This window comes from Alexandromys fortis, unplaced genomic scaffold (genome assembly GCF_014885135.2).
Source record: "Alexandromys fortis isolate MF-2015 unplaced genomic scaffold, M_Fortis_MF-2015_v1.1 scaffold_50, whole genome shotgun sequence".
NCBI classification, from domain to species: domain Eukaryota; kingdom Metazoa; phylum Chordata; class Mammalia; order Rodentia; family Cricetidae; genus Alexandromys; species Alexandromys fortis.
Window position 1 is genome coordinate 4,091,217 of NW_026067932.1, and position 14,006 is coordinate 4,105,222.

Genomic DNA, 14,006 nt, shown 5'->3' on the forward strand with positions numbered 1-14,006 from the left:
TGAGTTTTATCCTTGTCTTCCAGCTTCTGGGATTCAGCGTTCTCTCCTCTCTCTCTCTCTCTCTCTCTGCTCACGTGGGCTGACACTCTTAATTTGCCATAAATGTCACAATAACCTGAGAAGTTTCTGTGGCAGCACGAAGGGCCAGACCCGTGTAACAGAGCCTCACTCACTGAAGCTAGGGAACCCGGGGTGGGTTGGCTATCGGTTTCGGAGGTGGCCGGGCTATGGTGGCGCACGCCTTTAATCCCAGCACTCGGGAGGCAGAGGCAGGTGGATCTCTGTGAGTTTGAGGCCAGCCTGGTCTACAAGAGCTAGTTCCAGGACAGGCTCCAAAACTACAGAGACATCCTGTATTGAAAAACAAAAAACAAACAAAAAGGTAACTGATTTTGTACAAATTATTCTTTCAAAAAGTGACCTAGAGTAGAATCAGGGTTCAGAGCCCCTCACGCAGCTTAAACCCTGGTGCTCCATGCGGTGCGTTTAGTCAGTGCTGCCCTGTCTCGGCACCTCATCTCTCTAACTCCCTGGCCTTTGGTTTTGTCAGGTATACAGGTCACGTGACGATCTCCTCTCACGACGTGGGTACAGGCTGAATCCAGAGAGGACTTGTGAAAAGGCCTGGGATAGCTCAGGGGAAAACAAAAGATTTGACAAATGGGATTTCACGAAATAAAACAAACAAAAAACGCTAAACAAAAGCCTCTTTACAGCCAAAGGAGCAGCCCAGTAAGGAGACAGCTTGTAGGGCAGGGCCTCTGCTTTCGCATCACTGATGGAGGACCAAAAAGACTATACCTGGGGCTGGAGACCCAGCTCAGCGGTTAGGAGCGCTCAGCGCCTCCCGTAGAGAACCCAGGTGTGGTTCCCAGCACCTGCATCGGGTTGACCACAAATGCCGTAACTCTGGCAGTGAGCAGACGGTTCTCAAACGATGAAGTGCTAGTGGCCAACAATCACAGGCAAATGTTCACTCTTCTTAGACCCCAGGGACGACCCCCCTCCCAAAGCATCCTGTAGAGATCCCCTCTCACCCCACTCGGCATGGCAGTCACTAAGAAAACCAATAGCAGCAAACGCTAGTGAGGTTGCCGGCGAATGGGACGGCTCACACGCCGCTGGCGCCGGCGGAAGTAGAATTCGTTTGTGCCCCTCCCCGGGGTGCACATTCGTGTGGAGATGCCACAGACAGCAAAGCTACAGCTCCATGTGGCCGAGTTCTACCCCTCCTGGGTTCGTGCCGGGAGGGTTCAGTCGTATCCATAATAGCTAGGTTATAGAACCACCTAGATATCCATCAACAGACAAATGACGGAGAAAATGCAGAATATATACACAGTGGGATTCCATCCAGCCACAAAAGAATGAATTATATTATATATATCATGAATGAATTATATCGTTCTTTAGGAAAACAGGTGGAGGACACTATATTGAGTAAAATAAGTCATACTCAAATAGACAAACCTTGAGTGTTTCTCTCATTTTCAAATTCCGGCTTTTCTGTAGATGCATTAAATTACGCCTGTGTATAGGACATGGAAGCAGAGGGGAGACTGGGGGTGTCACTGAGAACAGCAGGAGAGGAGGGGGAAAGAGCGAACATGGTCAAAGCTCTGTTGTACTTGTCTGGAAATGTCTTCCTGAAACCCATCGCTGTGTGGAGTGAGTGTGTGCCGCTATAAAGGAAAGCATGTGCTGCTGAGCACAAAGGCCTGCCCCACTAAGAGCAATTAGAGGAGCAATAATGAGGGTCAGGGCAATAATGGCTCAGTGGGGAAAAGTGCTTACCACGCAAGCCTAAGGATGTGGGTTCAAACTCCCAGAACCAACATAAAAGCCAGGTACACAGCACAAGGGTGTCATAGCCACGCTCCTATATGGAGCAGGGAGGATAAGACAGGAGATTCTCGGAAGGCTCACGGGCTAGTGAGCCTGTTGTTCTTACAGGGAAAAAACCAAGAATCCTATCTCAGATAAGGAAGAAGTCAGGGATAGGGATAGACAAATCGTGTTTGTCCTCTAACGTCCATACACACACTCACATCTGCCTCAGAGAGAGAGAGGAGAGAAAGAGAAAGAGGAGAGGAGAAAGAGACATAGAGACGAGGGAGAGATAGAGAGAGGAGAGACAGTGAGGAGAGAGAGAGAGAGAGAGAGAGAGAGGAGAGACGATGAGGAGAGAGAGAGAGAGAGAGAGAGAGAGAGAGAGAGAGAGAGAGATTATGAGTAATCTTTTAGACGTGATTGTCCCAGGTAAGCAAACCCTACATTTGTCACTGAGCTTTTAAAGAGGGCGTGCAAACCTATGGATTCAGTCTATCAGATGCCTAGCTACTTTTGTTGTTGGACGGTCATTGGTTCTGCTCCATCCACACCGAGGAGATGAAGCCCTGTTAGACCGCAGCTGACGCTGTCTCTCTCCCCGCCAGGTGTCCTGGTACTGCATACTGGGTTGCAAAGCAGAAGGAAGCTATGGGAAAGTAAGACTCAACAACAACCATCTCCCAAACTCTGGAGAAGCGGTAGGTCGTGCTCTCCTCCAGGAGACTTTACCGAAGCCTCCTTAATGACAACGGAGCATGTGCTCCCCCATGAAGTCATTACCACAGTGGATTGACACTAATTCCAACCCGAGTCACAACTAAGATCCAACAGTGAAGGAGAAGCTTTATCCAATTATGATTTAATAGTCGCACCGCCTTAATTCTCTGAGTAAAAGTTGAGGTGTTTTCTGATCACAGATCCCGGCTGACGGCAGGAGCACCTTTGAAGTTAGAGGTTTAGAAACGAATGAAAGATATGTATTTGCGATCGCTGCTTATTCTTCCAGTGGGAAACTTATCGGTGATGCTGTTGGCGAGACAACCAAACCAATCCTCATCTACCCACCGCTTTCTGCTGTCACTGCTCGGATGTACTTGACACAGGTAGAAAAGATGGCTGCCACTCTCTCTGTTCTTTTTTCGTAAGCACTTGCTAACTGATATCTGATGGAAAACAACCACAGTAGACCTTCCACAGTGCCTGTGATACGTATTTTCCACGATGGCAGCTTACTTCAGAAAAAGCAAATTGTTGCTTCCCCTATTAGTGAGTTTGCTTTCTCATAGAACATTGCCCCCGGGAGTACAAATGTAATTTTAAACGTTTTGGGCAATACAGCAATGCATACGAATAAATGTTATCTGTTACTACCCGGAGTAGCAGGTCTTACCCTGGGGCAGTGTTGTCAGTGCCTGGTGACATTTTTGTTTGTCACAGCCTAGCAATGCTGCTGGCGTCTTGTGAGTAGAGGCTAGGGATGCTGATAAGCAGCATCCGGTGTGACAGGACAGCCTCCTGCAGCACATGCTGGGGATGTCACTCAGGAGTAACAGAATACTAGCCCAGCGTGCGCACTCTGTGGGCTCAGTCACAAACACTGGGAAAAAGTCCAATACAAAAAAAATGTCAGTAGCACCAGGATGAGAAAGAAGCCCACATCCAGAGACGCCTCATGTATCTGTCTGTCTGTCTGTCTATCTATCTATCTATCTATCTATCTATCTATCTATCTATCCATCCATCCATCTATCCATCATCTATCTATACATGCGATTGTATATGTATGTAATATATACACATATATGTATGAATTCTATATATTATTTTTAACCATACGTACTATTTTACATGATAGTTTTTCTCCCTTCCTCTTTTTCTCTTTCTTTCTTCCTTTCTTCCTTCCTTCCTTTCTTCCTTCCTTTCTTTCTTTCTTTCTTTCTTTCTTTCTTTCTTTCTTTCTTTTTTTTTTTTTTTTTTTTTCCCCTATTTTTGACTTTTCAAGACAAGGTTTCTCTGTGTAGCCCTGGTTATCCTGGAACTTGCTCTGTAGACTAGCCTGGCCTTGAACTCAGAGGTCCACCCGCCTCTGCCTCCTGAGTGCTGGGATTAAAGGTGTGTGCCTCCATACCCAGCTGATATTTTCATTTACTATATAATTAGAAAATTTTCTATGAAGTACTCTTTAATGATCCATATATATTAAATTATTATTCTTTCAAAAAATTAAAAGATAACTATGTAATCCCCATTCTCTTTCTTTCTTTCTAGCCCGTCCTCTACTCCCCCCACCCTATAGAATTCATGGCTTCTTTTCTCTAACACTGTACTGAGCCTTGTGGGCATGTTGTAGGTCTCTTAGTAATTCCTTATGCTGGATATTCAGATACTCTTCAGGCTGTTGTTACTGTAAAAAAGCTAAAATACACATTACTGCATGCAAATCTCTTAACGGTGCCCATGGCTACTTTTCAGGACTAATTCATAGAAAGGAACTTTGCAGGTCAGTGGAATCAGGTAGACCCAAGTTCAGATTCATGCCCCGCCCAGTAGCCGCGTGGTACTGAGCAAGGAGCTTCGTGTGTGAAGGATGGGCAGCAACAGGATGTCCATAGGTCTGAGGAATGTCAATGGAGTGACATATGTCAAATGTTTAACGACAACATTTTCTCACAGTACACACGGAAGAAATATTCTTATTATTAGCCGTAAGTAGACCATGATTCACCTTCTCGCTGACACAGCTGTTGTCTGACTGAAGAAGGTGTCACCCATGAACAGGGCACCAGGCCTGGAGTATCTAATTTTAAGCCTATTGTTGGCTGTAGAGTGGACGACTTTCTAAATTTTATCGTATTTCTATTGTGCTGTGCTATTTTTCTCTTAATAGTTGATTAGCATTATAGGCTTAGTTCTCACTGGCACTTTATATGATCATATTTTTCAGAGAAAATTAAATTGAGAGAATTGCTAAAATTTGTCTCGCATTGGTGTAGCATGTCACACTGGCTCAGGGTTTTCTGGTATTCTGATTTCTTTAAAACTTAATATATTCTCTAATTTGCAGCCATGGCATTATTGTGAGGCACTGAATATTTCATCAAGACCTAATTTTTCTCCCGGGAGTGTTTTGACTCTTGGGTTCCATTTGGCAGAACTTTCATTGAAAGTTAATAAAACGAAGTCAGGGCTGTACCGCTGGGATAATGAGGAGCGCCATGGAGCGATGACCTGTGTCTCTTTATTGACACTGAATTTGCATTTCTCCGGGTCACTCGAGATGGTTGACGGGCATTCTCCCATAATGCCAGGTGGCTTAAGCAGACATTGCTCATTAAACCTCCTTCATTCTTAGATTTGAAGATAAAGTTTTTATATATTCTAGGTTAACATAACCCCCCCCTTTTTTTACTTTTTAAAAGTACAATCTGGTTTTCATAACACTGGTTAGCTCTGAGTTTCAGGACAACCTGTTCATTAAAATGCATTCTCATAAGTATTATGTAGTCAAAGATGAGCTACTTCCCCAAAAGCCCCTGGTTATCGTGGCCCAAGGGGGTTTTACTTTTACTTTTACCTTTTTAGGTTGTACTTTTGTTCCACATTAGTCTGTAAACATTCATAAAGTCAGGCAAATATTTAACAGGTCTTCCACTAATGTAGAACACTAGTAATTTAGTCTGTTTGGATTTCTGTCTCTTCCCCACCGTCGCCTCCCCTTTCCCTCCCCCTCCCCCAGTCAAGTCCCCCTCCCTCATCAGCCCAAAGAGCAATCAGGGTTCCCTGCCCTGTGGGAAGTCCAAGGACCACCCACCTCCATCCAGGTCTAGTAAGGTGAGCATCCACGAAACTGCCTAGGCTCCCATGAAACCAATAGGTACGGTAGGATCAAAAACCCATTGCCATTGTTCTTGAGGTCTCAGTAGTCCTCATTGTCCACTATGTTCAGCGAGACCGGTTTTAACCCGGGCTTTTTCAGACCCAGGCCAGCTGGCCTTGGTGAGTTCCCGATAGAACATCCCCCTTGTCTCAGTGTATGGGTGCACCCCTCGCGGTCCTGAGTTCCTTGCTTGTGCTCTCTCTCCTTCTGCTCCTGATTTGGACCTTGAGATTTCAGTCTGGTGCTCCATTGTGGGTTTCTGTCTCTGTCTCCTTTCATCGCCTGATGAAGGTTAATATTCAGGAGGAAGCCTATATGATTTTCTTTGGGTTCTCCTTCTTATTTAGCTTCTCTAAGAACCCGAATTATAGGCTCAATGTCCTTTATTTATGGCTAGAAACCAAATATGAGTGAGTACATCCCATGTTCCTCTTTTTGGGTCTGGCTTACCTTCCTCAGGATGGTGTTTTCTATTTCCATCCATTTGCCTGCAAACTTCAAGAAGTCCTTGTTTTTACTGCTGAGTAGTACTCTAATATGTATATATTCCATACTTTCTTCATCCATTCTTCAATTGAAGGGCATCTAGGTTGTTTACAGGTTCTGGCTATTACAAACAATGCTGCTATAAACATAGTAGAGCATATACTTTTGTTGTGTGATAAGGCCTCTCTTGGGTATATTCCCAAGAGTGGTATTGCTGGGTCCATGGGTAGGTTGATCCCGAATTTCCTGAGAAACCTCCACACTGCTTTCCAGAGTGGTTGCACAAGTTTGCATTCCCACCAGCAATGGATGAGTGTACCCCTTTCTCCACAACCTCTCCAGCAAAGATGGTATCTTAAAGTTGTCTTGATTTGCATTTCCCTAATCGCTAAGGAAGTTGAGTATGACCTTAAGTGTCTTTTGGCTATTTGAACTTCTTCTGTTGAGAGATCTCTGTTCAACTCAGTGCCCCATTTTATAATTGGGTTGATTAGCCTTTTACGGTCTAGTTTCTTGAGTTCTTTATATATTTTGGAGATCAGACCTTTGTCAGTTGCGGGGTTAGTGAAGATCTTCTCCCAGTCAGTGGGTTGCCTTTCTGTCTTAGCAACAGTGGAAAGGCTGATTCTTAAATTTAGTGAACAGAGCATTTCTGGGTACATAGTCTGTCCCAGGTACTCAAGGTGAGGGATTCTAAAACCCGAGTGTTCTGGGGGGGGGGCGTGTGAGTTAGTGTGCTGGTTTCACAGGGGGCTGGAATCTACCCTCAGAATTCACGATGCACTGGGACCTGATAGGAGCAAGAAATTGGCATTTCTCACTAGTTCTGGGTGACTCTGATGGTTCAGGGCTGATACGGCGAGACCTCTGGTTTTTGACAACAGAACCAAACATAATGGCAAGAGCTAGGCAAAGGAAATGGGTAGACTATAAATATCCAGACTGAGGTGAGAGCTAGGGAGCAGGTACCTAGAGTAAGGGGGGGTGGAGATGAGAGGTAATGACAGTGTTCAGCAAGATGGCAGGGAGAGCGTGGTTTGAGGAGAGACCTGAAGGAAACCTGAAGAAGGGACAGCTGGAGCTGGAGCAGGTGTCCTCCCAGTCCATGGTGGTTAGAATGAAAATGACTCCCATAGGCCCCGAGGGAGGGACACTTAGGAGGTGTGGTCCTGTTGGAGTAGGTGTGGCCTAGTTGAAGGAAGTGCATCACTGGGCTTGCAGGTTTCAGGAGCTCAAGCCAGGCCCAGTGTCACTCTCTCTTCCTGATGCCTGCCAGTCTGTATGGAGAACTCTCAGCTCCTTCTCCAGCATCACGTCTGCCTGTGTGCTGCCCTGCTTCCTGCCATGGTGAACGGTAAGCCAGCCCCAGTGAAATGTTTTCCTTTGTGAGAGTTGCCATGGTCATGGTGTCTCTGCACAGCAGTAGAAATCCTAAGATACTCTCTGTCTGATAAACAGCAGGTCAGCTTATGTGGCTGGAGCATAGGGAACCAAGGAGAGCAACGGGAGTGGTCAGACACGAAAGATATGGGCCAGTCTCAGGCTTTTTCTTTGCCTAAAATGGGCAGCTACTGAATAATAGCCTTGATTTACGCTGGGTCACAATGTGGCTTCTGTTTTCAAGGCTCGTCTGGTTAAGTCGGGAACAGACAAGGAAGGCAGGGATGAAGCAGTCTCCACTGCTGAGTTCCAGTGAGAGGGCACAGGGTCTTACCTGTGCTGACAGGAATCACTGTGCTGAGAAGCGGTTGGGTCCTGGGTCAGTTCTGAAGAAGGGGCTAATGGGAATTCTTAACAGAAATGATGGGGTGGGAAAAGAAATGTTGACTCTAAGGTCAATCATCCAACCGGAAGGACAGACTTGACATTATTTGGATTGGGTATGAGGCTATGTGGTGTATTCTTGGAAGCAGGGGGAACTGAGACTCGGGGTTTGGGTGAGAGGTGTGGGCTTGAGAAAGGTTTGAGAATAGCTTGTGATGGTTCCAGCCTCATGACTATCACTAAGAAAATATGGACAGATAAGGGAAGCCGGACTAGTCAGTGAACCTTAGGTATCCAACGTAGAAAGAGTGGGAAGGAGGAGGGGCTGGAGATGGTATCGGGAAGGAAAGGTAGTTCTTTGAAGCAGAGAACAAGCCTGGGGTGTGCAGTTCTGGAAGCTGAACGTGGCTTATTGATCAGGGAGAAGGTGTCTAACATGTCCACTACGTAGTTGGTCTTTTAGTATGCTCTCTCTCATTTTAACCCCCCCCCCCCGAAAATCTGTCTTCCAGGGCTGTTAGGTTAATTATTGCTGAATATGCAGACGTCATGGCACTTCCAGTTAAAAAGTCTATGGTGCTTCATGAGTTCATAAACCTTATTTTTCATTTTTAATTAGCATATCTAGTATTCACTAGTTGAGCCAATAACATTATATAAGGCCAACACCTTATCCATTAGGCAACTGGAGCTGATTTTAAACTGGAAACTCAGTTGTGGGACTGCCAACCCTCACATATTGTCTTTTTGTCCTTGGATCATCTTAGAATCACGGCCTTTAGGGACTGTCGCTGCAGCCCTTTGATTGATCAGATGTGCCCCATATAGTGACTTACAGCACCGACTCTAGGACTCTGCTGCTTCTACAGGCTCTGTGCAGACCTCAGCTCTCCGCGCCCCAACTTCCTCACCTCCCCAAAGGGTGCGGTCAGGCGGTACAGTGCAGTCAGGGGGTGCAGACGGGCTGTGCGGAGCAGTTGGGTGTGCGGAGCCGTCAGTGGGTGCAGATGGGGTGTACAGTGTAGTCAGGTGGTGCGGACAGGCTGTGTGGAGCAGTTGGGGTGCGGACAGGCAGTACAATGTAGTCAGGGGGTGCAGACGGGCTGTGCGGAGCAGTTGGGGTGCGGACGGGGTGTGCGGAGCCGTCACTGGGTGCGGATGGGCTATACAGGGCAGTCAGTTGCATAGGCCCCAGGGTTTAGGGTTGTACCTTGCATCTAGAAGGTTCAGTCTGGTTTCCAAGCCTGACCGGACCCGCGTCCTATATTAACTTTTCCTCACGTCGCCTGTTTTTCTCCCACTGCTCATTCGTCACCCGTCTTTCTTCAGTGCTCCCTGACCGTTTCCCACACTTTGATCCTCTCACGCACTGTCTAAACTAGACCAGCTGGAACTGTATCCCGGCTTCGGGCTTCAACTCAAGCCTCGCACTCCCTCCTTATAAAATATGCACTCTGTATTAAGACCCCCTGCATGCACACACAACAGTTGTGATCTTTATAGCTTCGCTGTACCGTGTGCAGTTTATGCTTTCAGCTTGGGTCCAGTCACATGGGGTGGGGGCATTCCTAAGCTGACTGGCGCCTGCATGGCCAGCAATGAGCCCAGGGTAGGAACTTTCTGGAAAGCTTACTGCTTGGTGAGTCAGGAGGAATCATTTGACAGACAAGAGAGGTTCTGGCCCTGCAAGCTTTTCCCATGAGTGGATAATGTACTAGCAACACATCCTTTCTGTGCTTAATTCAATGAATTTATTTATTCCTTATCATTTGAAGCAGCGTGAAAGTCATTTGGTGAAGGGTCAAGTTAGGTATGTATTTAAAATAGAAGAATTTTTAGAAATCCCCGTAAATGCATTCCATCAAAAGAAGGTCAGTCAGTAATTTCTTTTCTTTTCCGACTGAGCTTCTAAGCTTCACCAGTGAAATCATTTTCCTCAGCACTGGATCTGTTAAACTTAAGAGATACGGACTCTTCAAAAGCATCTCTTTTTATCTTTACCCTCTTCAGCTGCCAACTCTTAGTTGCACAAAAGCTCGGGAAGTGTCAGTCAGAACCAGGACAGAATGAAATATATTTCATGTATCAGGTTGGGAAATCTGATTGTTTCTCTTGGAGCAGATTGTTCATTATAACGGAACCTATAATAAATGGGGCGTACTGCTGAGATGGATGGAAATGAAATTAATTTGGCTCCGATGTGATCTTTGTTTTGCTTGTGAGGATTTGAAACATCCTTACAGAGTTTCAAATTTCCATGCAATTTAGAAATAAAGGAGATTTCAAAATGCATCTGCCTCCTCCACGGCCACCCCGTCCCCTCACTGTGGCACCGTGGATCAGAACAGCGGATGTGGGATTAGTGTGTGGCGGGAGGGGTCCGAACTGGGTTTGCAGTGTACACGTTCCAAGTGAAAAGACCCCCGGGGACAATGTGTTCTGTGTCACAGGTCGCCTATCAGATCGGAAACTACGAGTTGGCCAAGAAGGTCTTCTCGCCGGTTTGGGATTATTTTGTTGCTTCTCCGCTTCGGGATGAACAGTCGGTGATCTCTCTCAGCAACATCATGACGATAACACAGAGGAGGTAATGAGACACATCGCTTAAAGCCCTGTCTTTCCTTCTTTCGTCTTCACATCAAGATAGCCCATGTGAACGTCTGTCTAACGAGAATCATACAGCGCGTGTGTTCCAAGGCCTTCAGTCCTTGTTAGATCTGTCTTTACTTGAGTCAGGAAAACAGTGATGGTTAATGTTTTGGAGTAAAAATGTCAAGTGGTAGCAGCCAGAGCAGAAAACATGAACACTCACTGGGACTTTTGAAACCAAGTAGGGAGTGGCTGGGTTAAGGTGAGGGCTTGACGCCTGGACTGTGATTATGAAGTTTTTTTTTTTTTTTTCCTTTGCTTCAAATGGGCTCCCAGGATTAGACTCTCAGCAGCTGCCAGCATGCCGGCAGAAGCCATAGAAATCAGCTGACTATCTGTTGACTCTTCTGCTGTTTTTCCTTAAAGGAACAGGACTTCAAGGCAATCCCCAAACGGAGCATTTCAGGCTGTTAGTTCAGGCTGTGTCTGCAAACTGAAAAAAAAAAAAAAAAAAACCAACCTCTTACCTGCGTATTAATTATAACCCTTCACCCCTCATAGATAATGAGCATAAAAATATAAATGATAGGCAAAGTAAGGCGTTGGTAAGGCTTATGTAAACTGAAAGCTTAATCCCATTTCCGTCAGACAACTATAGACTTACCATTTGCCCATGCTAGGGTCGTGACTGCTGTGGGAGAACGAGGAAGGTAGGTTTTGTGTGAATTGCAGGGTAGAGGAGGGGGCAGATAGTGACCGGACTTTCTAGTGTTGAGGGGCTGCAAAGTCTGTGGCGTTTACTAAGGGAAATGGGGTGTGTGTGTGTGCAGGAAGTGGGGTGGGGGATCGCTTGATTTAGCTTTCCCAGCAGGATATTTTTGTAGGTGAGGAGATGATAGGAGATGTCTTGTTCAGTGCTGACATTCAGGAGACAGTCAAAGCCAGAGGTGGCAATTTGGAAACTGTCCGTGGAGGTCACTGCTGAGATCTTGAAGAGGAGCCTTGTCTTCCAGGGAATGGTAGTTGAACTTCAGCAGAAAAGAGACAATCCTGGGATTGAGCAATGGCATTGCTCACATGAAAGAGGCGAATGTAAGAGATGGACTAGAGAAAGGCTATCGAAGGGCGCTGTCCAGGAGATGAGGAAGCAGGGTGACACTCTGCCAGGGGAAGTGGGAGTCACGTGCAAATGCCAGGTCAGGCTCAATAAAATTCTGTAGAAAGGTTGAGCAGGATAGAAACCAGGAGACATTTAAAGTTGGCAATTTGGAGGTCACCAGTGAATTCAAGAGAGCAACTTATATGGCACCCCAAACCAGAAATGGTTTTGTGACAGACCTGAGGAATATTGGAAATGGGGACTCAAGGGGGTATAGAGCTCAAAGCTGGCAGAACGTTCCATGGGGCCATGTGCACAGAGCGGCTCCCAGGAAGAGCTGAAGTGACATCATAGCTGATGCAGAGCTTTGTGTTGAAGCTCAGCCCCCTATGGCTAAGGGTCAGCTTGAGTCGTGTTTGTATCCCAGGGCCTTGGAGAGCGTCATGCATGGTAGGCTTTCGCTGTTTGAAAAGGTGATTGAAGAAAGAAATAAGCGAAGACATAAACTGGTGTCATGAAAAACTAAGAAAATTGAACAGCAGTGTCCCTACGGGTCACATGATGACAGAAGAGGTGGCAGAGACTAAGGTTCTGTGAACCTCAGGATTGAAGAGACTTCCTGGATTCTGAGGCGAGCAGGGAGTGCAACAGAGCCAGAAAGTGATAGGCGTGACCTCATGCGTCACGGTGCTGAGGGTCATTGTGAGGCCAGCAAAACTTTGCACAAAAAAGTGAGGTGTGCATTGCACAAAAGTGTGGTGTACATTGCACACAAAAATGTGTGGTGTGCAATGCACAAAAAAGTGAAGTGCGCATTGCACAGAAAAGTGCAATGTGAGTTGCATGAAATGTGTGATGTGCATTGCAGGGTGGAGCAGGAGAACTACAACCCTCCTGGAAATGGAGTGCAGCTCTCAATGTGGTGGGAGCCTCTTCAGGTGTGAATTAATGACGTCGGGCTCTCTCCTCCTCTATGGGGTCAGGAGATTCAGGCAGATGGACCTGAAGCTTGAGTCTGAGGGCTTGTCACCACCTAGGGAATGGGAACAAAGGAGGACAAACAGAGGTCAAGCTCCGCTGATCTTTGGCACCGTGGCCTGCAGTCTAGAGAAGGCAATCAGAGATAACCAGAGCCGCTAAGACACATTCTTTACAGCTGAATTTGCTTTGAACGCTCCTATCATCACAAAGTTCATCAGCTGGACTTCAGGGCCCGTTCTTCAACCCGACTTACTGTAATTCCAATAATGTTGATAGAACAGTACTTCCTATTTATAAGAACTAGGAAAATTTGCCACCTCAGCTGCTTCTCTTTCTTAGCTGTGAACTCACTTTTGGCTTTCATTTAAGCAGACACCTGAGAACAGCTGTTCTGTGTGCTGCCACCGCTGTCAGGGTCACAGGGTGGATGCTGAGAATCAGCGAGCCCAAAGAGGTCGAATAGCTAGGTCAGTGTCTGTACAGCAGCACAGTTAACACCATTTCCTTCTTCCGCAGATTGCATTCGAATATTCTGGCAGAAACCTCCTCGATCCTCTTATACCTTTTCCTTAGAAATATCTTCGTGATAAGCGACATTAAGATTAAAGAAGAAAACCTTTTCTGTGATAATATTAAAGGCAATGAGATTTTCCCTGCCCAACAAGTGAGTAAATGACAGGAACTGGAAGGATGTGGGTTCCGCTGTGTTTGCGTTTGCTTCTTCGTGCCTCAAGGGCAGGTTCAGGTTCCATTGGGATCGAGTCCTTCTAGTGGAGGGGCCAAGAGAATGGAGCCTGAACATGTTGCACTGTTTTACATTGCATGCAGGTCTCACAACCCTCGGCTCATCGTTCCTTCTCGATCTACCTTTTTCCCTCTGTGTACAAGACCAGTATAGATTTCAGAACTCAAATCTGTACAGTGTGGACAGTGAAACACCTGTTGCCCCACCGCCACCTCCAAGAACATAATGGTTTCATTTCTGTGTGGTTTCTCTGCTTTTGAAGAAGATACGGGGATTAGCATATTATTATTTACAGAATGGGATCTCAATTACTGTTCATCCGCCTGCCTTCTTAAAAATGCTTTCTCCCCCCCTTAGAGATGCTTTTATGCTGGTGTATATTAACTTGCCATGTTCTTTTGAATTATAAAATTGCATGCTTACACAGAGGCAGGGATTTAATGGCCCTCCTAGCAATGGACTCTTAGGGTCTGCAACCCATAGTGTCCTGACTTTGGTAGTGTGATCTTACATTAGTTCCTCATTCCAGCTAGTGCATCTCTCCTGACCATCCTTGCTAGTTATGGGAGCTTCAGATGTCTACTTTCTTTTTCTTTTTCTGTTTTTTTTTTTTTTTTTTTTTTTTTTTTTTTTTT

The 14,006-nt window shown here is 46.0% G+C and overlaps 1 protein-coding gene across 1 annotated transcript in view; it reads left to right on the plus strand.

The window, feature by feature from the left end:
• The window catches only part of Cfap54 (cilia and flagella associated protein 54), a 251,916-nt gene that overhangs the window by 62,654 nt on the left and 175,256 nt on the right, over nt 1-14,006 (plus strand). Inside the window, exons 21-24 of the mRNA XM_050145787.1 lie at nt 2,436-2,528; nt 2,748-2,933; nt 10,408-10,544; nt 13,143-13,290. Coding sequence (XP_050001744.1) covers nt 2,436-2,528; nt 2,748-2,933; nt 10,408-10,544; nt 13,143-13,290 — 564 coding nt within the window. The remainder of the gene's footprint in view (nt 1-2,435; nt 2,529-2,747; nt 2,934-10,407; nt 10,545-13,142; nt 13,291-14,006) is intronic.